Source organism: Typopeltis vanoorti, chromosome 24, assembly GCF_054136105.1.
Source record: "Typopeltis vanoorti isolate ZY-2024b chromosome 24, IOZ_Tvanoo_1.0, whole genome shotgun sequence".
Taxonomy (NCBI): domain Eukaryota; kingdom Metazoa; phylum Arthropoda; class Arachnida; order Uropygi; family Thelyphonidae; genus Typopeltis; species Typopeltis vanoorti.
In genome coordinates, this window is record NC_143572.1 from 32,791,365 (window position 1) to 32,816,373 (window position 25,009).

General features: G+C 35.0%; 1 protein-coding gene across 2 annotated transcripts in view; it reads left to right on the forward strand.

Moving 5' to 3' along the window:
- Mocs1 (Molybdenum cofactor synthesis 1) overlaps positions 1–25,009 on the forward strand; it is a 59,639-nt gene that overhangs the window by 8,098 nt on the left and 26,532 nt on the right. Inside the window, exons 4-6 of one of the 2 annotated variants that reach the window (XM_090413303.1) lie at positions 4,352–4,504; positions 12,272–12,382; positions 22,257–22,377. In XM_090413303.1, coding sequence (XP_090269429.1) covers positions 4,352–4,504; positions 12,272–12,382; positions 22,257–22,377 — 385 coding nt within the window. The remainder of the gene's footprint in view (positions 1–4,351; positions 4,505–12,271; positions 12,383–22,256; positions 22,378–25,009) is intronic. The other variant, XM_090413304.1, reaches the window with a different exon arrangement.

The window sequence follows — 25,009 nt, forward strand, 5'->3', positions numbered from 1 at the left end:
CCTCCTGATATCTCTTATTTGATTTTTGAAGTCTGTAACAAATAAGGATGAAAGCAAATGATTCAAGATAATGTTTATTAATGAATGAATATCTATAAAAAAAAAAAACTGCAGATAAAGATAGAAAAGAGGAATCTGTGGAAAAACTGAAAAAAATCCTTCAAAATTATATAATCGTTTTGTCAGAAGATTTTAACATAGAAATTGGAAAATAAGAAATATGTAGAAAAATTAGTGGAATCCAAAGCAGTTTTAAAGAAATAATGGAAGAATTAGATTAAATTTTCAGCATCCAAAAATCTAAGTAGTGTTACTTTGCTTCCTTTACAAGAAAATATACAGATGCAAACATGGAAATCATCTGATGAAATCTATTTAACCAAAATAGCCTATTACATTATCATTAAATGGCATAGATATTCATCCAGGAATATTTGAATTACAGAAATGCTGAGTGTCACAGTGTCATTTTTTAGTTGGAGCTTCCCTTAGGATCGGAATAAATAAAATTTTGATCCTATGAAATAAATTTATCTATTATGAGCCAGTATGAATAAATAATTTTCACAGATATTCTGAAACTAAGGTTTCGTGTCATTCCTGATGTCACATAATAGTAAAAATAACATAGCTTAGTAGGTAACAGAGCTACCTCATATCTCCAGCCAGAGGCAATGTTAAAAGACTAATATAAGAGGGCAAAATTAGGTATGGTCTTTTAGTGTTTCTAGCATTCTGATTGATTCTTATTACTAGAGATTTGCAACAATGTAATTTGAACTTTTTTTTGGCCTTTTTTGGTCTTTATTTAGTTTTTAAAAATCTGTAGTTCATTGAATTCATAATTTTCTTTGTTTGCTAGTCTTATTTAAACATCATTCTCTTACAATATGTTCTCAGCTCAGTCTAGTTTCAGCTCCAAATATTTTGTCATCCTCGCCTTCCAAAAATATACAACCAGGTGCATGTCTTAAATATTAATTAAATTTTAATTTAATTAGTACTCTTCAATATTAATTAAATTTTATATTAGTCTTTTAATGTAGCTTCTGGTTGGAGATATGAGATAGATCCATTATTATTATTGCTATTATTATTATTCCAGGACCTCCTAAAGGAGGTCCTGGAATAATAATAGCAATAATGACCTCCTAAAGGAGTCAAAGACTCTTTTAAGACGTCATTTTGTGATTTTGTCATACACACAGCTCATCATACCGTGCCTTAAACACACTCAAATTCTCTGCAGACACCACCCTCTCCGTTACGACATTTCAATCATTCACAGCTCTGCATGCAAAAAAACTTGCTTCTCACTCCCCTGCTCAAACCCTCTCCTTATACAGTTTCCAGGGATGACCTTGGTTCTCCCCTGATCTCCCACTGCTTTCTGTAAAACCTCTCCAACATTGATTCTATAACAACCCCTTATTAACTTGAAGTCTCTATCATATCACCCCTCTTCCTTCTATCCATTAGACTCTGTAAATTGCATCTTCTCAACCTTTTCTCATATTCGACATTCCAGAGATCAGAAACTTAGTCAGTTGCCTATGGATCCTTTTCAACATATTTTCATCCTTTTGAAAACCATGTGACCAAATCTGTGCACAGTAGTCCATGTGTGGCCTAATTAGAGCCTTATACAATGGAACAAGAATCTCCTTAAGGAGATTCTTGTTCCATTGTAAGTAATACTAAGTAATACTTGAAAGTAATATTATTACTTTCAAGTATTACTTAGTATTACTTTCAAGCCTCTGGGGAGTCCAAAGATTGATTGCTTGAGGTTGCACACTTCACATACCACAATAGCTATTATACCTTACCTTTTAAGACATCCAGCATTGGAGCACTCACCACCCACTCCAGTAATTCATTCCATTCATTCACCATGTAAAAGAAATTCTTTCACTTCCTTATTCCCATGACCTTTGTTCACTTTCCAGGGATGGCCTCTTCTCTCCTTTCATCCATTACCCTATGCAATAATTCCCATATATCTATATGAGAGGCTCCTCTTAGCATCTCAACCATATCACCTCTTATTCTTCCATCTACAAATTCTGCAAACCACATTCCCTTAATCTGTCCTCATATTCACTATTCCAGAGAGTCCTGAGACAGTCTTCTTAGTTATTCACCTCTGCACCGTTTTCAATGTTTTATTATTGCCAATACAGCCAGGTGACCAGATCTACACACAGAAATCCAAATAACTCCTGATTGGTGCCTTATACAGTGGGATTATCACCTCCTTATCAGCACTTGTGAAGGTTCTTTGCATTATCGCAGCAATTTTCTGATGTGTCCCTGAACTTCAGTTCCTTATCCACCAAGATCACCAGCTCCTGAAGCAGAGTTCCTCCAATATAACAAACCTCACTCCATCTTTTCTGGTAAAAGTGCATAACTTTACACTTAGCAACATTGAGGTGATATCCCTATTCTGCAGCCCAGAGCACCAGACTATTCATATTCTCTTGCAACAACATCACCACTTCCTGATGTTGCTCTTCCTAATTTAGCATCATCAGCAACATTTTAATATCTCCTCTCATACTCTGAATTACTGATATATTAATTAAACATCAGTTGTCCCAGAACAGAACCCTGTCTAATCCCAATTGTCATCTTCCCTATTTGGAACACTCCCGCCTCCAACTTTGCAACTCACTGGCTACATCCTGTAACCAAGCTACTAGCTGAATTTCAACAGGAGATGTACTCTCATCCCTCTCTATAGTACCTTAGCTACTTACATTGAATGTCTTCAATATAATACTCAGCCTGCAATATTTTTGGTCCAAAATGCATAATCTGGTCTTTGATAATATTGAATTGTCATTTATTATCAGTTGTCCATATCATTATCTGATTCAGATAATCTTTTAGGTATTTCATAGAAACATGCCTTATCCCTCTGTGTCATAGCATCCAGTTATAACACCGATAACATCAATGTTCAAGTTGAACATTAGTAGTCCAAAGTCTTTTTACCACTTTTTTGTTATTGTTCTCCATATTATTTTGAAAGGTTTATGAAGCTGGTAGATTCTACTAATTTTCCATTATTACTATTGAAAAGTCAGCTGTTTTCACACAGAAACTTGAATATAGAAAAATATAACGGCTTAACACAATAATCGTTTAAATAAAGGAAGTTGTGTTTCATAGTTGAAGATATACATATGCATGGGTATCAAAATTATTTTTATTTTTCAACATAATCTCCTTTAAGACTAACGCATTTATTCCAGCGATTCTCCAGCGCCATTATCCCATCCCTGTAGTGGTTCTCAGTAAGATCTGCAAAATACCCCTCTACAGCTGCAATCACCTCTTGATTCGAAGAAAAATGCTGACGAGTGAGGAAGAGTTTTAGTTTTACCCTTTTCAATATAATGAATAAACGATGGAACCAACTTCTTCTTTGGTGCTGAACAACCAGTTTCTGTTCACTGTTTTGACTGCAGTTTGGATTCTGGTGTGTAATGGTGAATCCAAGTCTCATTCATAGTAATAAATTGATGCACAAAATCAGTTTTATTCTTGTTAAAATGCCCCAAGCACTGTTCAGAGATTTTCATGCGAGTGCATTTTTGATCTGCTGTGAGCAAGCACGGCACCCATCTTGCACAATGCTTTTTCATTTGCAATTCTTCAGCAATTTCATGCACGTTGACTCACCGGTCATCCAATACCATATTATACACTTGATCAATGATTTCTGGTGTTGTTACACTTTTTCGACGTCCTTCACGTGGATCATCTTCAAGGCTGGTACAGCCATGTTTAAACTCGGCAGCCCATTTCTTAATTGTTGATAACAAAGGAGAAGAGTGCCCATAAACTTTTATGAACGTTGAATGAATTTCTTTTGGCGCGAAACCTTCTTTTACAAAGAATTTTATAACTGCACACGATACTCAATTTTATCCATTTTAAGGGATACAGACATGACTTTTGCTTCAAACAGCTGTATAAAACACACTACTTGATAGAATGACATGCAATTTCACATGAATGCTTATGACAGATGTACCAACTTAAAAAAAAAATCGTACCGATAGTGTTGCCATCTATGGTCGAGGCGGAGAACCTTTACATTTCAGACCACCCTCGTATGTTCATGTTAAGTTAATGTTCATTAGCTATATTTTTGATATACTTCATTAAGAATGAAATATTGTTTGATCTATTCTTGCAGATGAAGTATAATAAAGCCTGTTATAACAATTTTTGCTATTGAAAGTAAGACCTTTCACTCGTTAGAGAGAAAGTTATTTATTAAAATGTAATTTATTGTTCTGATTTATTAAAATGCTTAATATTTGCGATGCTGTTACAGAAACTGGATGTCAGGTTCATTGAATATATGCCATTTGATGGCAATAAGTGGAAAGACAGCAAGATGGTAACGTATTTTGAAATGTTGGATGTTATTCGTAATCACTGGTCAAAAGTGGAGAGGCTTAATGACCATCCAAATGACACATCCAAAGTAAGATGTGTTTTTTAATTGCTATTTTTTTTTGTATTTGGAATTTTATTCTAATATTCATAACTGCATTCTGTCATACTCACATTTTTGAATATATATAGAAGAATGTTGTGGATGCAAACTTAAAAATTTTTTTGAGTCAAATCGAGATCCAAAGAAAATCTTGACTCTTTGAGTTTAAAAAGGTCAAACATTTCAAATAGCAGTAAAATAGTCTTAGTTTGAAGATTAAATGATGATCACCAAACATAATGTGAATATGATTTTTTACTAATAAGGTACAAAAACAACATGGTAAATAATCCAAAACTTTAGATGCACTTTTGACTGTATGTTCTTTTATTTTATCATTATTATTGTGTATATGTAATTAATAGAGTTCAGTCAAAGAGCATGAGAAACATATAACAACATAATCACATCTTGCAGATGTATCCAATTCAGGCCTTATCCAGAGATGGTGTTATATCCGGGGAGCTCAGCTTTTCCAAGTGTTTCACAAATTGTCTTGGTATTGTGCCTGTCGCTGCTATGACAATTGGGATTGTTGTTGCTCTTTTGTTCCAAATTTGTTGAATATCAATCTCCAGATCTCTATATTTGATCAATTTTTTCATGCACTTTTTTTCTTCTATTAGAATGGCTCATGGTATGGCTATGGCTACATTAGTAAACTGCAGTAATGTCTGACATATTGTGTTCAGATAAGTTTGCTTGAATTTTGAAGTCCCATAATATCTCTGCATTTTCATTAATTTCTCAGTTGTTTGTTCCCAAGGGGTTTTGTAAGTTGGGTAACCATATCTCATTCACAAGTTTCAGCATATAGCTTTTACAACCCTATCTTTAGTCTGTTTGGGTAATCTTTATGGAAAAGTTAACCAGATGAGTCATTTCTTCTTTATCTCTGCATACTCAGCATTTGCTATCATTATTAACCTTTTCAACATTGCATTTATTGTATTGGTTTGCAATGCTTGTTCTTGAGCAGCAAGCGTCAGACCTGTCTGACGCTTGCTGCTCAAGCGTCAGACAGGTCTGACGCCAGACAGGTCAGACAGGTCTGATTTTTTGATGCCCTTTTGAAGCCACTGCCGAGTCAAGTGACTGTTGACTTTCTTTTTTGGGTTCAAATTCTCACCACAGAGTGCTTTATTTTTCCAACCTTCTGATCTTGTTGCCATTTCATTCTCCTTATACTCCTTTTTGGAAAATATACGACATTCACCACTTCTTTTTCTTTTGTGAACTTCAGTTAGCATCACTTATTTTTCTCTCCTTACCTTTAGCAAATAGCATTTTAGCTAGCAGCATTCAACATGCTTCTGAATGTTGAATGATCTTTGCTAAAAGTCTCATCCTCCACTTTCCCTGGATAAGTATAATTAATTTGTATCACTGTGTCAGTGTAAGGCATGATTCAGTGTCATTTCATTTTCATGTTTTACAATCAGTTGCATCCAGTCAGTTATCCTTGTTGTGTATCTGATTACAGGGATGGCACATGGATTGATTGCTGTTACATTGCCAGCATTGAGTTTGGACTTTAGAACTTTTCTGACTCTTCTCAGATATACAGTGCCTGATTTCTTTTTGACTTCTGAATGCAAAGTTTCTTGGAGACTTTACAGACATTATGCAGACAGATTATTGTTATTTTGCCTTGAGCTATAGAGAATGTTGTACATTTATTATCTTTAACTTTTACTGATAATAAAAAAAAAGAACATTTTCTCCATAATCATACCTTGTTTCTGGTATATCTTGTTTAGGAAATTCATAAACATTCAACTTAAATTAGAATAAAAAATTGATTCTTTACTCAGTTTAAATCAAGATAAAATGATTTATTTACAAAAATGAATTATAATAATATTTAGAAATAATAAGCTTATATATATATATATATATATATATATATATATATATATATATATATAAAGCTTATTATTTCTAATAAACTATATTAGAATTATATAAATAAATATATATTTAATATAATTGCAAATAATCTTGTTACTACATTCACTGCCATATTTGTCTGGGGTGGGGAGAGTATGAATATAGCATTATGCAGACACTGCTGAGATGACCTTGTTGTTTAGATGGAATCTGAGCTTATTCATTGTTGAAGTCAGATCCACAAATCTTTGGCTCCTACTGCATGCCCATACTCTGTAAATTTTTGAAGGTATTAACATAAAAAATACCACAATAATAGTTACACTGCAATTTAAAAAAAATCCACAAAAATGAACACTAAACTTCAACTAGTATCTACTACATCTACATCTTACCTTAACTACAATCTGTATGATTCCACCAAAAAAAGACGAAACTTGTGCCATTTTTAGATTTACATTTCATGCCAGAAATTATTAACTCTTGAATCTCATTTGCATGATATGCTGTGGCTAAGATTTCTTTGCTTTGTTTTATTGCTTTCATCTGCTGCTTTTTCTAATTTAATTTTGATGACTCTAATAACCTCTTTGATTATTTATTCCTGAAGGTTGATATCCTGCATTCTAACTACCCCAAGCATTGAGATTATCCTTATTAGAGACTTTATTGTTTATAATTCAAACTAGATTCATTTCCCTAACCTTGCAAATCAAGCTGAAAGAGAAGCTGAGTTATTGGCTGGCAGTAAAGATCTAACGCTCTGCACTTATTCAATGAGAATAAGTGCAGAGTGTTGAGAGAATGATTAAATTATCCATGTTATCATTCTCCCAACACTCTGCACCTTTTCCTTAATCAACTCTCCATCCAAATACACTATAGATGTTTGCTCTCCTCTTGGTAGTAACTCTGAACATACCTTGTGCACATTTTCTACAGATAGACTTTCTCCCAGCAATGCTTTCCCAGATTTCTGTGTCTCTACTCATAGTTTATAGCCAGATATAGAAAGAAACTTTTTAAAAAAGTTTCAAAAATTTACCAGAAGACTTATGAGAATATAACCTTTAGCATCAGAGTTACCTTGGTTTTCACCACTTAAAAGACACAATCTCTGTCTTGGAGTATGTATATTTGCCTTTTATGAGTGCTCAAATTAGGTTTCACTAGCCTAACATCTGTTTAACTGTTAGTTCTCATCCGAGACCAGGCAGAAACTTAGAGTGAACAAAAATTCTCTGTTCAGTGCATTGCGATCCTAAGTCAGAAAGTTAAATTCATCATAAGTGAACTCTCACTAGGTGCATAATCAATTACTGAAAGTATAGAGACAAAAGGCTTCAATTTACCAGAGAGCTTCTGAGAATATAACTTTTGGCATAAGTAATGTATTGAAATAGAGGGTATTCTGGATAAACCAAGGCATCTCCATTTCCAAAGGTTATATTCTCTTCAACTTTATGATATAAAAACTTTTAAAAAAAGTTTCTTTCTGTCTTTGGCTATAAAAATGACTGGATCCATATCTTTCATTTCAATAACTTACATATGCCAAATTGAAGTCTTTTAGCTCTATACATTTAGTAATTGATTATGCACCTACCCAAGAGTGTACTAATGATGAATTTAGCTTTCTGGTATAGAATTGGTATAGTATTGAATAGAGCATTTTTCTGCCAAAGTAAGCTTGTTGGCAGGCAAACAAAGCCACTGTACTGAGAACAGGCTTAGTGTGAGGGCAGTACTTGCCTGTGACTCTGCTCGACTGAGGTTTGGCATAGTTTTGTGGTAGATCCTACAGATTCATAGGAGATCAGATCCAGTTTGCAGACCTTTATCCCCTTTTGGTACACTGACAAGTTTGCAGCTACTTGAGTGTGTTCCTTTTTAGGTCACAAGTTTTTGGAACTTGGATGATTTGAAATTTTAATTTTTCCTGGTCTTTGAGAAGAACCAACAGTTCAAAAAAGCCCTCAAGCCAGCTTTTTTGTAAGTAAACTTAATGTAAGCACTAATTAAAAAAAAATAAGAATCAAAAAAAGGCAAACGGGCAGCACTTGTGTCACAAAGTTTGTATTCTCATAAGCTCTAGTAAATTTTTGAAACTTTTTTAAGTTACTTTCATTTGGCTATTAAATTTGGCCAGATTCATAATATCCTCCATTTCACTATCTTACTTATGCCAAATTTAGGTCTTCTGGCTCTGTACTTTTAGTGATTTCCTTTTCTTTTCTTTTCCAGGGTCTGATTACTGTTTTTATTCTCCAGATCCAAACACCTGCACCAATCATTTAACTGGAATAATCCTTGCTGGAATAGAGACCTTCATTCCCCACTTCATACAAAAACCCTTTGATGTCTAAATCTTTATTCTTAAACAAAATGTTTCAAAGTAGTCCAAGATAAAAAAACATATCTTAGAGAACTCCCAAGTCAGAAACTTATTTTTTACACTTGGCCTGCAACATCTGTTAAAGCAAATCCAAATCAGACTTTGAAAGGGTTAAATGCAAAAAAAAAAAAAAAATGCTTTCTGGTTTCTATAATTATTCTATCCAGAATAATCTCTCTAGGGATTATTCTATCTTTCTGTGCTTCCACCTCTCTTCCATAATACCATGACGACATCTCTTAAATATAAGTCTGACCTCTTGGCACAGGCTTCCCCCCCCCCCCCCCCCAACTCATGTAAATGTGACCAAGGAAAATTACTTCCTACTTCACCATGAACAATATATTGCATGCTATCTTTCTCCTGATCTTTCATCAGAAAAATCCAAAAATCTCAATAATCTAGACACTGATAAGTCTCTTGATCGGAATAATATCTCTACAGTTGTCCTAAAAACTTGTGCTTCAAAATTAATCAAAATTGTCAAGCACTACCCATCTTGTAGTGCTTGACAAGCTATTATACTCATTTAGAATCACCCAAACAGCATGGGACATCCCCTTTATTCAGCCTGTTTCTAAAATGCAAGATTAAAGTTAAGCTACCATCCCATTGCCCTCTCTTCGATACTCTTAAAAATAGGTATCGAAAACAGGTAGTGAAGAAGCTGGCTATTAATTGTCATTAATAGCCAGCTTCTTCACTACGTGGATGCCCACTAATTAATTAGTGATCACCAATATGGATACTACTACTGCAGCCTTTTTGGTTGGAGAGCAGGTATGCTAACCACTCAGTCAACTAGGCTGGGAAATCTACGTTCTTTCTTCTTTCTTGACATAAACTTATTGCAACACTTGCAGTCTTTCTTAGCATAAAATGTATCCCAAATATTTCCTCCTCAGCATTCAAAGAAATTAATGATTTCTCTTTAACTTCAGGTTTTTACTTCTGAACAATTATCAACTGTCTTCGAATAAGTCAGATATATAAATCTGTCCAAACATTGAATACTGATCTCAGAAGAGAATAATTAGAGTAAGACAGGTCTGTTATCAATTCACTCTCTTTCACAAAGACTTAGCTTCCACTGCCTGCATTTTTTGCAACCATTTCCATGGTCACTGTTCGTATTGCAATATGAACAGTGTAAACAGTATCAGAATTGGCATCAAAAACTAACAGGACATTTTCTCTCTTTTTCTCTCTCTCTCTCTCTATCCTTCTCACATATTTCCTAGAGTACAATTTATAGATTTTCAAATCCAACGTTAACAAGCTTCTTTTTTTCCTCAACATTGCCTATCCACATTACTAATACTATGGTTTGAACAGGTTTTCTATTTGGAAGAAAATATTGTTAATAGAAACTAATAATTAAATTTTGTGTTGGAATGTACTAGTATCCTGTGATCTTTTATGTACTATGCTGAAATGATGATATATTGCATATCATCATCATTTGCATATATCAGACAGTATTTTATTTTATCTTATTTTATTTGACAACAATGGTATTATCTTTGATGGACAGCATGGATTTGCTAAAGGGGGGGGGGGGTCATGTTTTAGTAATCTACTTATTTATTACAATAAAGTGACTGCTTCCTTGGACAATAGGAGGAGAAGGATACACAGTAATATACTTAGATTTCGCAAAGGCTTTTGATAGAGTACCTCAGATAAATTGATAGTCAAACTAGAGCAGATGCGGTTGGATATTAGATTAGTGCATTGGATTGGAGACTGGCTATCTGATAGGTATCAACAAGTTGTGTATGGGGGAGTGATATCCAGGAAAAGGAAAGTCACTAATGGAATGCCTCAGGGGTCTGTTTTGGGGCCATTACTGTTTAACTTGTATATTAATGATATAGGTGAAGATTTGGATGGAGATATTCAGTTGTTTGCAGATGATGCAAACTTGGGACGAACCATGAAGAGTAGTGAAGATGTTGTGGCCTTACAAGAAGACTTCAGTAAATTGAGTGATTGGGCATGGAAATGGAGATGCGAGTTCAATGTTGCAGAATGTAAGGTTTTAAAATTTGGAAAACAAAGATGGGATGCAGAATTTATGCTTGGTGAGGATATATTGATGGAGGTGGAGGAAATAAGAGATCTGGGGGTGATAGTGGATAAGGATCTGAAATTTAGGGGACACATAGCCAAAATTGTGAAGACAACACAAAGGCTTCTGGGAATGATGCAGAGGACACTGACATGTAGAAGTAGGGAGATTCTTGTTTTGTTGTATAAGGCTTTGATTAGGCCACACATGGACTATTGTGTCCAGATTTGGTCACCTGGTTTTCAGAAGGATGAAGAGATGTTGGAAAGGGTCCAAAGGCAATTGACTAAGGTATTTCTGACCTCTGGAATGTCGAGTATGAGGAAAGATTGAGAAGATGTAATTTGCAGAGTCTGGTGGACAGGAGGAAGAGGGGAGATATGATAGAGACCTACAAGTTGGTAAGGGGTTGTTATAGGATCAATGCTGGAGAAGTTCTATAGAAAATAGTGGAAGATTGGGGGAGAACTAGAGGTCATACCTGGAAACTGTATAAAGAGAGTGTGAATAGGGGAGTAAGGGGGGAGGTTTTTTTCATGCAGAGTTCTGAATGATTGGAATGCCTTGCCTGAGAGTGTGGTGTCTGCAAGGAGTTTGAATGTGTTCAAGGCATGGTATGATGAGCTGTGTGTGTGTGTGTGTGATAAAAGCCTTTGATGAGTCTTTGACTCCATGAGGTCTTGCGATAATAATAATAATAATTTTTGTTAGAAAAGCAAACCTGGTTGGTCTGTTTTTCTAACAAAACTTTTCACCTCCAACTTTATTTATTCAATGAATAGTACTTTCCCATTTTATTCATATAATAGCACCTCCATGGCACAGTCATTAACAACAGTGCCCTTTGGTTGGAATGTTGAAATTTGAAGTTGTCTTTCTGGATACATTTAGAACATGAAGAATAAGGGCTTTTCAATTGAAGGTGAGTTAGCTGGTATCATAGATGTCATAGGTTACTTGATTCCTACCAAATTGACAAACCTGCCTGAGAATACATGTACTAACATAAAGCAGATCAGGATTGTTTAGGATTGACTACTTTATTGTTATTTAAAAACCAAAATTAGGTTTATAAGAAGCCACGCTACTGGATCATAGCTGGACATCATTCAGTTTTTTTTTTTGGGGGTGGTTATCTAATCCAGTTTGAAAATATTCCTTTTGTATCAATTCTGGTTGCATATTTCTAACTTTATAGACATAAAGACATAATATTTGAATAACATAATACTTTTTGCATCAATGTCAGGAGACAGCTGCTTTTCATATTAAACAAAAAGTAACATTTACACTCATGATTTAATGAAAGCAATTGTGCTAGGCATAATTGACTTTATGTAATATAATTTTGTGTGACTGATTTAATAATGAATGCCAATGTAGAAGCATTTCCTTTCAGGCTTATAAAATACCAGGCTGGATGGGACAGATTGGTTTTATTTCTTCCATGAGTGAAAATTTTTGTGGTTCTTGTAATCGGTTGCGTATTACTGCTGATGGAAATCTTAAAGTAAGTATCTCTTATGAGGGAGATTGGAAATATCAAGATCAGTTTTAATAGCTATGTCAAATGAAAACTTTGAAAAACTACTGGTTTAATTAATTAATAGAAAATTAGAATGTGCGACTAATTATAATTTGCAAACTATACTTGATCAAAAAAGCTATAGTAATTTACCATGTATCTGACTACTTTGGGAAGGTGATTGGCCATTCTGATAATTGAAGATGTGGGTCAGATAATTGATGTATAACTGTATGGTATTGTTGTTTCTTTTTTAAAAACTGTTTTTTTTGGATAAATTTTTAAAATTCGAAAACAGTTTTTAAATTTAAAAAACCAGTTTTAGATACTAGAAGATAGGAGTATATTTTATTTTGTTATATTTTTGTGGTTCCATAAATATTAAATAAACTTAAAAATTTTAAAATAAGTATAAATATATTTTTTAATGTTTTAATTATATATATATATTTTTTGTAAAAATTCGAAAACCAGTTTAACTGGTTTTTTGGAAATGCTGGAATTCGAAAACTGGTTTCTTCAAAAGTTGGCTTTTGTATGAACCATAGTACCAGCAGTTGGTTGACATGCAAGGGTCTAATTATTGAAGAGGCATTGTTTTGAAGATTGAATTAACTGTAGATTATTGTACCATGCCTAAATTCCACTGAATCTGTTAACACTGCAGTGCAGTCTTTAAAGATTTTGAGGACTTAGAAATTCCTTCATTTGAATAGGTACCATACTTTAAGACAGAAATCATAAAGGGGGAAAAAAAATCATTCTAATGTATTATTCTGAATATTGTAACTTCCAAGGTTTGTAACTAGCCTGTAAGCTTTTACCCCAAAGAAAAAGATGACCTTGGATTTAAATACTTTGCCATTCATCTAACAAGATGGCAATACATCAGAAAAAAACCATCACTAACAAAAACTCATATAAAAAATATCCTTAAGTGGATGGCACACTTCATTTTTCAGCTGTATGGAATCCAAGTGTTTGCAAGATATTTTGATTTCACAAATTCTTAAACTAATTTTTTCCCCTTTTCAGCTTATGTATTGCAAAAGGAAACTTATTCAGCAAAATACAACTCTACTTAGTTCTTTGACTGTTAAAAACGTGCTGTGCGTATCCATTGGTGTCATTTCTTTAGTGTTACTAATGTGGCAAGACCATGTCCATAATTATTTTTGGTAGCATTATTAAGGCTTTGAGCAAGTTTCTGTAAACTTTTTTGTTTTGCAGTTGTTATCACCATGCTAGTTGCATTTTCTTGCTTATACATAGAGAACGATTGTTCACTGTGAGAAAAGAAATTTGTGTACTCTGCTAGAAACGAAAGCAAGGACACAGGTGGTGTGAACAAAAATGGCTTTGACTTGTTTTGTGCTTTTTTATGGATTTCTCCTACTCGACAAAATGCATATGTGGTTCCCCGATTGCCAGGTAGGGTTGTGTGCTTCACCGTGCTTCAAAATCTACCATACAATTAGAAACTTCTGAAGAAATATTACTGAATGTGGGTTATTATAGTCATTATTGTATGTATAAAAATCATTTATTAGTTAATATTCTCTTTAGTAAATCATTGAGATGTTTTGTATAAAAGTTGTAAAGAAAAAAATGCATTGTAAAGAAATACTTTTTTATACTTGTTAGTCAAGTAGTATTGAAATTCAAAAAACAAAAAAACCTTGTGGTAAAGTACCTGAAACTAGGACCTAACAGTCAAAGGGTTAACAAACTTGATTCAAGGAACTGGTAATTAACTGTGGTGTGGAAAGAACTACAATCAATTCTCACTACATCAAATTCATAGGGGCCAAAAGAATAGGTGTAGTAGAAAGTTTGCTGTAGTAAATTTCCTTTAGAATAGCATTAATGTTATAAATCAGGGCTATCCAAAGCATTGCTTGCGGGCCACATGCAGCCCACAGTATGATTTTGTGCGGCCCGCCCGTGGGTTTTGATTTTTACAAGCAAAAATACAAGCAATAAATAACAATTTGAATTGAATGCGTGTTAGATATTTTAATTCTATCACTAATCGATAATCTTGATGTTGGTAATTTTATTTGGTGTTTTTACATCACTGTATATCCACAAAGTCATCTAATATTTGAAAAACACACCCCTATGTTTTTCAAATATTAGATGTGTCAAAGAAGCATTCTTACACTGTTTTGTTCCTATGCGCATGCTCCAGGTACTCACGGGGAACGTGAGCTCGCGATTAGCGTGCAATTGGTGTTGTTCGTTTGTTCAGTTTTCGAGGTTCAGTTTTTGCTGCTGCTCACCAAATTACTAGATATGCATTGTGATGCAACCCTCGTATAATTCTTTTTTTAATGCAGCCTTCGGATTACCGAAGGTTGGACAGCCCTGCTGTAGATTATTAGTAGGACTTATCAAGAGTTTCTTATACTGGTGATAGCTTTAGTGATAGCTGACTATTTCTTTAATAATTTTAGATCTTTCATCAAATCATTTAAGTTCTTTAATAATTGATTTCTGATAATTAAGAAAAATTGAATTCTTGCATATCTAAGCAGCCTTGTTAAATTATCACCGTCATTTACCATCTAAATTATGACAAAAAAAATTATTAATATATGGACATTTAGTTACAAAATCTGTTCAGAATGCTACAGTTATATAGTATAAATGAAACATTATGGAAGGAGGGGAAAATAGTTCCACTGCATAAAGGTGGTTCCAAGACCGGTGTTGTAAATTACCGACCGATTAGCATATCAGGAATCATTGTCAAGGTCTTAGAGAAATTAGTCAAGAAAAGAATACAGGATTGGATAGATGAAAATGGGTTATTGTATGGGGGACAACATGGTTTTGTGAAGGGTAGATCATGCCTCAGTATCTTGCTCACGTTTTATAACACAGTGACAGCTGAACTGGATAGGGGTAATGGGTTTACAGTGATACTACTGGACCTTGCCAAGGCCTTTGACAGGATACCACATGGAACCCTAATCAGTAAACTGGAGCAGATGGGGATAGATATAGGGTTGGTAAGATGGATAGGATGGTGGTTGAAGGAGAGATACCAGAGAGTGGTTTATTCAGGAGTGGAGTCAAAAAGACGTCTTGTGACTAGTGGAGTGCCGCAGGGCTCTGTTCTTGGACCACTGCTTTTGAATTTGTTCATCAATGATATTGGAAAGGATTTGAGAGGAAGTGTTCACTTGTTTGCTGATGATGCAAAGTTGGGTAGAGCAATTGTGAGTGCACAGGATGTCAAAATTTTACAGGATGATTTAGATAGTTTGGAGGACTGGGCTAGGAAAAATGGATGTCAGTTTAATGTGGCAAAGTGTAAGGTTATGCACTTTGGGGTGAAAAGAATAGCAACAGTATATCGCATAGGTGGAACCATACTCCAGGAGATTGATGAGGCCAGGGATTTGGGAGTGCTGGTGGATAGGGAGTTGAAGTTTAGGGGGCACATTGTAAAAGTAACTAAAACAGCTCACCAAATCACTTGGCTTATGAAAAATACTTTAACATGCAGAGAGAAGCAAGTTGTTGTTCCTCTGTATCGAGCCTTGATAAGACCCCATCTGGACTTCTGTGCCCAGTTATGGGCACCAGGGTTTCTTCGTGATGGGGAGGAAGTGGAGAGGGTCCAGAGACGAGTGACCAAGATGATAGCAGGTCTGTGGAATGAACCTTATGAGAATAGGTTGAGGATTTGTGGGTTGCAGAAATTGGACGATAGGCGAAGGAGGGGTGATATGATTGAGACATCCAAATTACTGAAGGGTTTTTATAAGATTGATCCAGAAGATATTTTTGAAAATATGACTGGTGGTGGGAGGACTAGGGGCCATGCATGGAAGCTGGGCAAGAGCATGGTTGACAAGGGTGTTAGAGCTAGGTTTTTTACTTGGAGAGTGGTGAATGAGTGGAATAAGCTTCCAGAGTCTGTTGTGGGTGCTACGACCGTGAATGAGTTCAAGGCAAGATATGATAGATACTGTGTGAATGTTGAATAGTTGTTCCAGACATGATGTTAGGGCCTCCCTCGATGAGTCTGTCAACTCCTTAGAGTTTCCCGTAACAATAATAATAATAATAATAATAATAATAATCTCTATTTGAGTGGTAAGTCAGCAGCTACAATTGAAGGAAATACAGGAAGGTTGATGTAAAATCGGGTGTGAGACAAGAATGTGTGTGTGTGTTATTTCTACTTTTATTCATGATCATTTTATGAAGGAAAATGCATAAAACCTGATATCAAAATTAGAGATATTAAATTTTGTTCTTTACTTTACACAGATGATGTTATATTCTTGAATAAATATTGCAAGTCTATTCTTGAATACATCATTATCTACGACTACATCATTATCCAATATGAGTAAAGAGGTGGATTCAGCAGTAACTAAAAGAACATTTAAATGTTAAACAATCAAGTGCTAAAAAAATTACAAAACGTAAATATCATGAATCATATTTACAATTTGGCTTTACATGGACAGAAAATTTAGTAGAACCAAATCCACAGTGCATTGTTTGCCCTGAAGTCCTGTCACAAAATTCTATGAAACCATCTCTTTTATGGCACCACTTTGAAACAAAACATGAGCATTTAAAAAACAAGCCCTTAAGCTATTTTAAATGTCTTTTGGAAGACTTGAGTAGTAGAAAAACTGTAATTAAGCATTTTTCTGGTGTAGAAGAAAATGAAAGTGCACTTAAAGCATCTTAAAAAGTAAGCCTTCAAATTACCAAAGCCGGAAAGGCTCACATAATAGGCGAGTCACTCATTCTTCCATCAACGGAAGAAATAGCTTTTTTGTATGTTTGGTCAAAAAGAGGCAAACCTTATCAGAACCATTCCTTTGTCAAATGCCACAGTTTTCAGGAGAATTAAAGATGTGGTCTGTGATATTAAGGTTCACTCTATTCAATGTAGCCCATGGTTTGCCATACAAGTGGATGAGTCGACAGACGTAGCTTGGATAGCTCAATTACTTGTTTTTGGGCGTGGAAAATTCCAAAATGCAATATTTGAAGATATTTTATTTTGTAAGCCACTCAAAATTTCTACTATGGGTGAGGATATTTTTAATATGATTGATTCATCTTTTGCCGAAAACAGCCTTGAATGAAAAAATTGTATTTCTGTATGACAGAGCAAATGCAATGAGTGATTATATCACAGGACTAGCAGGTCGTATAAAACAAGTTGAACCAGAATGTAAGTTCACTCTGTTGTCTTCACCGAGAAGTGCTGATAGCTAAATTTCTCCCTGTCCATTTAAAAAGAGTTCTGGATGAAAGTATACAAATGGTTAATTTCATCAAAACCTGAACATTGAAGTCTCGACTTTTTTCCAGTTATCTGTGAAGAAATGGGTAGCCTGCATAAGAGATTGCTGCTTCACACAGAAGTAGGTTAGTTGTCATGAGGAAATGTTCTTTGCCATTTATTGAACTCCACAATGAAATATGCCTTTTTTTCATTGGCTACAAGTTTCGACTTTCTTTGAGACTACAAGACTTACAATGGCTTCTACAGTTATCATATTTAGCAGCTATTTGGAATATTTGGAACTTATCATTGCAAGGAGAAATGTTGATGTGTTCTGTGTTGAGAGAAAACAGAGGCCATGGTAAAAAATTTATCTGTGGGAGAAACGGAATTAAAAAGAAACAGCTGTGACCAATCTCAGTGACTAGATTCATTTCTTAAAGAAAATGAGCAAATGATTGCAGATTTTGAAGACATCAGACAACAAATAATTGTTTACTTAAGCACTCTTAAAACTCGTAAAGCAGTATCCACCCTGATGAAATGAAAGAATGGATTCGAGACCCCTTCACATTTGACTTAGAAAAATGTAATCTTCCATTGTTCAATGGGAGATGTCCAATAAAGGAGAGTTGATTGAGATATCTTGTGACAATGTTTATGTGAAAGTTGTTTTTCATCTTTAACTGCTTCAAAAAATAAATATAGGTTTGATGAACTGTGCAAGTATAAACAAGTGCAATCATCTCACTGATTATCCTAAAATGTTTATAATTTTATAAGATTTGTTAAATTGTTTGTCACTTTTTATGTTCATCAATATATGTAATTTATGAATACAGAATTTAATGTGTGTGTATGTGTGTGTATATATATATAAATACTAGGGGGCTCTTCCCCCTGGTGCCTACGGCGCCTCCCATGTTCCGGACTGGTAGGCCATTTCTCCTTGAATTCTGATGAATCAAAAGGGGGTACCTCCCTCCCTGGCGCCTACCCCCCCCCCCCCCCCGAGTTCCGGACAGGTAGGCTGGTTCTCCTTGAATTCTGATGACTTGAATTTCGAAGACTCGAAAGGGGGTTCCGGCACCTACGGCCTACCCCCCCAAGTTCTGGACCGGTAGGCCAGTTCTCCTTGAATTCTGATGACTCAAAAGGGAGTTCCGGCACCTATGGTGCCCCCCCCCCCGAGTTTTAGACTGGTAGGCCAGTTCTCCTTGAATTCTGATGACTCAAATTTTGAAAACTCGAAAGGGGGGATTCCTCCCCCCCTGGCACCTACGGCGCCCAACCCCACGAGTTCCGGACTGGTAGGCCGGTTATCCTTGAATTCTGATGACTCGAATTTCAAAGACTCGAAAGGGGGTATCAGCACCTATGGCACCCCCCCCCCCCAAGTTCCAGATTGGTAGGCCAGTTCTCCTTGAATTCTAATGACTCGAAAGGGGAGTTCCTCCCCTGCACTTACAGCGCCCAACCCCATGAGTTCCAGAACGGTAGGCTGGTTCTCCTTGAATTCTGATGACTCGAAAGGGGGTTCTGCCACCTGCTCCCCCCCCCCCCCCCCCCCGCCCCCCGAGTTCCGGACTGGTAGGCCGGTTCTCCCCTGAGTTTCAAAACGTTTCAAATAACTTGAAAAAAACGTGACAGAAAAACGTTACATAAAAAGGCTTATCATTTTATATATATAGGGTAGATATATATGTTTTATTTTATTCCTATTGTTATACTATAACTATAGTTTTATCTATCTATACAAGGGGGTATGCCAGTTACATGCACATTTCCAGGAGATATGTGAAGCATAAAAGGTTGAGAAATACTTCACTATGTTGAATTGGATTTTAACAGTATTGATGCAAACACAGATTGATAAGAAAATAACTATTTATTAACTTAAAAGCTAATATTTTACATAATAATTGCACACGGTTAACCACTTCACTAGACCTCTGCAGTGCGGTTAGCTAGGTTATTCAAACACTAAATTAGCTGTATTCAAGACAGTGTTCAAACCAGTTTTAACTTATGGATCTGAGAGTTGGGTTAAATTTAAAATACATGATCGAAGACCTCAGATATGAGAGTTCTGAGAACAGTTAGTGGAGCAAACATATGACATCACTGGCAATATCACATTACAAATGAGGCTATTAGTAAAGAACTTACTATTGTTAGCATTCAGGAATGTGTTAGCAGAGCTTATTTCAGGTGGTATGGTTACTTAAATAGAATGGGAGATGAAAGATTAGCAAAACAATGATTCTTTGCCAGGGTGTTAGAAAAAAGACCCATAGGAAGACCAAGATGTAGATGGATTGATATAGTAAAAAGTGCCTTAAAAGAGAAAAATATAAGATCTGATAATGTTGGAGTCTTGACAGTTAAGAGATTAATTTGGAGGAAAATTGTTGATCAGAGTTAATAATGGCGTAACATTTTTATGTAGTACTATCATAATTATCCTGTACACCCTCTGAGGATACATATCAGGATTTTGATGATGATGATGATAATTTCTATTTAAGTTGGTAGAATAATCTCAATTTTGATTTCAGTTGGGATAATATTTATTGCAAAATTGGGTAAAACTATTCAAAATGACATAGAATTCTTTGTTATAAATGATAATAAACTGTCTATATAAGCATTGTCTCAAAGTTCATTTACCTTGATGATGAATGTCACTCTGCAGGAATTCTTTTTATGAAATTCACCATTTATGATTATCTTGTATCTTTTCCCTTGTGCTTTCTGTTTATGTTTTGTATTTGCTTCTAAATTTTGATCATTTAATAGTAGCTCTTAAATTTCAAGTTGTTTTAACTCATAAAAATCTCATAGAATATTTTAATACAAACAAAAAAAAAGTCTCTGGTCATCCATTTTCTGAATACTTTTTAAAAATTCCTTAAAAAAAAATTGCATTATCTGCAATTGGAGGCGGTGGAGGATAGTTTGATCCAAATTCAATCTTTCTGATCCATAGAAAGTCCTGCAGGGCATTTGAACTTTTAAGAACTGGAAGCGAGTTTAGCTTCAATTCAGGAAGATAAAAAATTTCTAAAAATTCATTCAAAGCCATTTCAGGTATTGGATAGAGAGAGAGAGAGAGAGAGATGATTCCCAATACTTGATCCATAAGAAATTCTGTAGAGCATTTTAACTGAGCTGCATATAAAACATGAAAACACAATTCACAAAAATTATTGGTGGGGAAAACCCTGCATTTCCATATGAAACTGGCTAAGTCCCCTTCACTTGAAAAGCCCGATAAAGGTTTTTTGTGTCCAAGATGTGATTCAAATCCAGTTTTTTTCAACCAAAGGGCATTATAGATACCAACTGAGCTTCAGCAGTCCTGCTAATTTATGTGTTTGTGTGTGTTGATTCCATGTGCAAGAGGTTGCAAAACTTATAACACTCATTATTGTATGAAGTAAGGGAGGACCCTATTAATATGTTTCTTGGACAACTGAAGGTTGTTCTTGTGGAAAACACTGTGGAAATGACTTCCATCATTCCTCTGGATTGATGGAAGTTGTTTCAGCAGAACAGCATCTATGAAAATATCTAGAAAAGGAATAAGTTAGAAACAAAACATCTGGAAGAAAGTGATCTGAATGAGCCTTTGTGAGGTTGAGAATAAGAGAGAGGAAGACATCTATTAACCCAGTTTCCCCTATTCTAGATAGTATCAAGCATTTTTAGAAAAGTTTTTTGTTCATCATCCCAATTGTGAGAACAACATTCTAAGGTTGAGCACATTAGAAGATTTAGCATAAAGTTGAATGAACTGTATAAATAAAAAAAAAGTATGAGTCACGCTTACTTGCTTGTTGTTTTTACTTAGTGTCAGCAATATTGCTGTATTGCTTGATCTAGTATTTGTTATTTTCTATGGCTCATATCTTTAAAATTTTGTTCCAAAATTTGGAAAAAAATAAAGATTATAAATACAGTACTTGATGCCTTATCCAGTAGCTTAAGATCTAAAGCTTTCCTGGATTTTGGGTATGTATAGAGGGAAATACAACACATGTAACGTAAATAATAAAAATAATAATAGGTATATTAAAATGTGTTTTATTTACCAAATTATAGAGAAAAAAAAATTGCTTTATTCGGGTACTTATAAGTGTAATTCAGATGAATGTACATACAAAGTTGTAAGGCTTGTCTTAGTGAAACAGCCTTACTTGCATCATTGAAGTTAAACAGTCCAAAGGAAAATACTTGCTTTGTCACTGTGCAGTCCATACTAACAACTCTTGGTCCAAGTCAGTGGTCTTTGACTAATGACAGATGCAATTGTTTTATTAGCCATTATACTTGAACAATATTGGCATTAGCTGCCTGGGTGTGCCAAAGAATCTGGAATGAAATGTTAGTTTTAAATAAAACCAGCCTTCTGGATTTTAGGATGCAGGATATGAAGTTATTTACCCTAACCAATATTCACCTGTGATTTGTGGTTATTCCATGTTATTCAAGTAATTTAAATGTTAGATTGTTAGAAATATTTAGCACTTTTATTTACATGGTTATTAGAATAAAATAGGATAATAAACTGAAATTTTCTTCTCTCCTTTGCAGGTATGCTTGTTTGGAAGTTCTGAAGTATCTCTTAGAGATGTGCTCAGAACAGGAGCAACTGATGCTGAATTGATAAATGTGATTGAAGCTGCTGTTCATAAGAAAAAGAAGCAGCATTCAGGTTTGATAGTTAACTGAATAAATTATTGATGAATTCATTTAAAACAATTAATGCACATATTAAGTTACATGATAAAAGGATTTATAACTACAGTTAAATAAGTACATAAATTTATTTCTTTATGTATTTTTGACTATGTTTCATAGCCATTTTCGATACAATAGGAAGAGAGATAAACATAAAAACGAACAGCAATTATTATTATTATTATTATGTGATGCCTCCAGGGAGTCCAAAGACTCATCAAGGGAGAGTGTGACAACAGCATCGAATGATTGAATCCCTTCCAACTACTAACCGTGCTCAAACTTGCTTAACTTTTTGTGAGCCATTAGTAGCAGAGGCTCTACCACTTTACCAACCTTTAAATTGAAAGCACATGATATTATATGCACTATCAACTGCAGGAGGTATCTTCATCTACATTAATAGATTTCAATGAAAATAAAAATAAAATGTATAATTTTAAATTTAAATAATTAATTGCAATTTTTATTTTTAAGGTAACTTCCCAAATTTGAGAAAGTTTAATGCAAATTGTTTTTGTTGAGATTAGGGTTGTGAATGTGTGCTTTGCAGCTTTCTTTATCCATTCTTTCCTTTTATTTTCTTCTACAACAGAAGAAAATAACTTTTGTGTAGAATTTTAGTATTATTCCACTTAATTCTATGCTTAGTAGACAAGGTGTTGAAGAACATCAAGATCAAGACAACAACAACAGTAGACAAGGTGTGCTTAGCTAAACCAGATTTATTGGGCTCTTGAAGTAAAATATATTCTTGATGTTCTTCAACAGGCATTTCAATAGAACAACCAAAAAAAAAAAAAATCAGCGAACGCCTCTTATTCCTGTATAGGGAGTATGCAAGGCCATTTTAGCCCTATGTAACTTTTAGAGACTGAGAGAGCAGTTCAATCTCCACTGGTAGCCAATCAGAAATAGCTGCCCAAGACTATCACCAATTATACATAACATCTGGTGAAGACAAGCAACTGACAAGTGCCGCCATCTCATGATCCCTAATCCTAACACTATATTCCTGTCTGAAAATAATGTGGATTCTTTGGTTGATTTTCTTGAGTTTACTGGATGAGTTATCTGATTTAAAAAAAGAAAAAAACAAACAAACCAAAAGCTCTTGCCAGAGATCAACTAACTTGGGAACCAGTTGAAAACATGCTTAGTAAAAGTTCTAGTCAGTGACTAGAATAGAACAGAACTACCAATGCTCTTTCTTCAGGCTGTCTAGCACTCATAGATGGCACATGTCACTTTCATTGAGCTACACAAGCACTAACAACCAGTCTGTCCTTAATAACACAGGCTGTAAGGACAAGGGATGATGTAAATGTCAGGATAAGAGAAAGAAGGATATTTGTCTTTGAGAGACGAGGAAAGTATTTATTATTGTTATTATTATCTGAAACCTCCAAGCAGTCAAAGACTCACGGGAGGCTATAAATCACCCAAACCAGCTGTCATACCTTCTCTTAGATTCGTTCACACTAGATACATTCGCTATTCCTAAAGGCAAACTATTCCACTCACTCACTCACTACTCTGTGAGAGAAAACCTAGCTCTTACTCCTTTCTTGCCTGTGAACAAACTTCCATGGATGCCCCTATGTTCTCTCCCCACCTTCCATATAACAAAAAATTTCATCAGACAATATTCTATAACACCCATTCAGAAGCATATAGGCCTCTATCACCCCCTCCCCTCTTTCTCTGATTGTGTGTAATCCACGCACACTCACAATCAGTCCTCATAATCTAAATCCCATAATCCGGATATGATCTTTGTAACTCTTCTTTGCCATATCCCATATCCTATATCAGGGCCTTATAAAGAGACAAAATGACTTCCTTATCCTTACATGTCAGGGTTTGCTTCAGCATTGCAATTATCCTCTTAGTTGTATTTGCAACGTTTGCTATGTGACCTTTGAACTTCAAATTCCTATCCACCATTATATCAAGATCCCTAGCCTCATCAGCTTGTTGTAGCATAGTCCTGCTAATATAATCTGCCGCCGAAAATCTCATCACACCAAAGTGCATAAATTTAAACATTAACATTAAACTGTTAGCCATTTTCGTTTGCCCAAATTTCCAACCTATTCAAATCATTTTGTAAGTGCTGGATATCAGTAGCATCCCTGATTGTTCTGGCATCCCTGGCAGAGAACAAGTGTTCTCTGCCAGGTTGGCAGGAAAACGACCCAGAGGAAGACCAAGATATAGGTGGATTGATACGGTACAAAGTGCCTTAGACGATAGAAATATAAGATCTGATAATGTTGGAGTCTTGACAAGTAACAGACTGATTTGGAGGAAAATTGTAGATAGGAAGTTAGTAATGATGTAATTTTTTCATGTAGTACTGTCATATCCTGTACACCCCTTGAGGGTACATGGCAGGAATTTGATGATGATGATGATGATGATGTTAGACCCTTCCTGATGTCATTAATGTATACAGGGTGATTCAAAAAGATGAACTCAATTTTGTAAGTCTATACAGGGTGGTTCAAAATTCCACATACAAATTTGAGGGGAGGTAGAGAACATCAAAATCAACCATATTCACATAGAAAAGCCTGACTGGAAACGCCATCCGAAAGTGATTG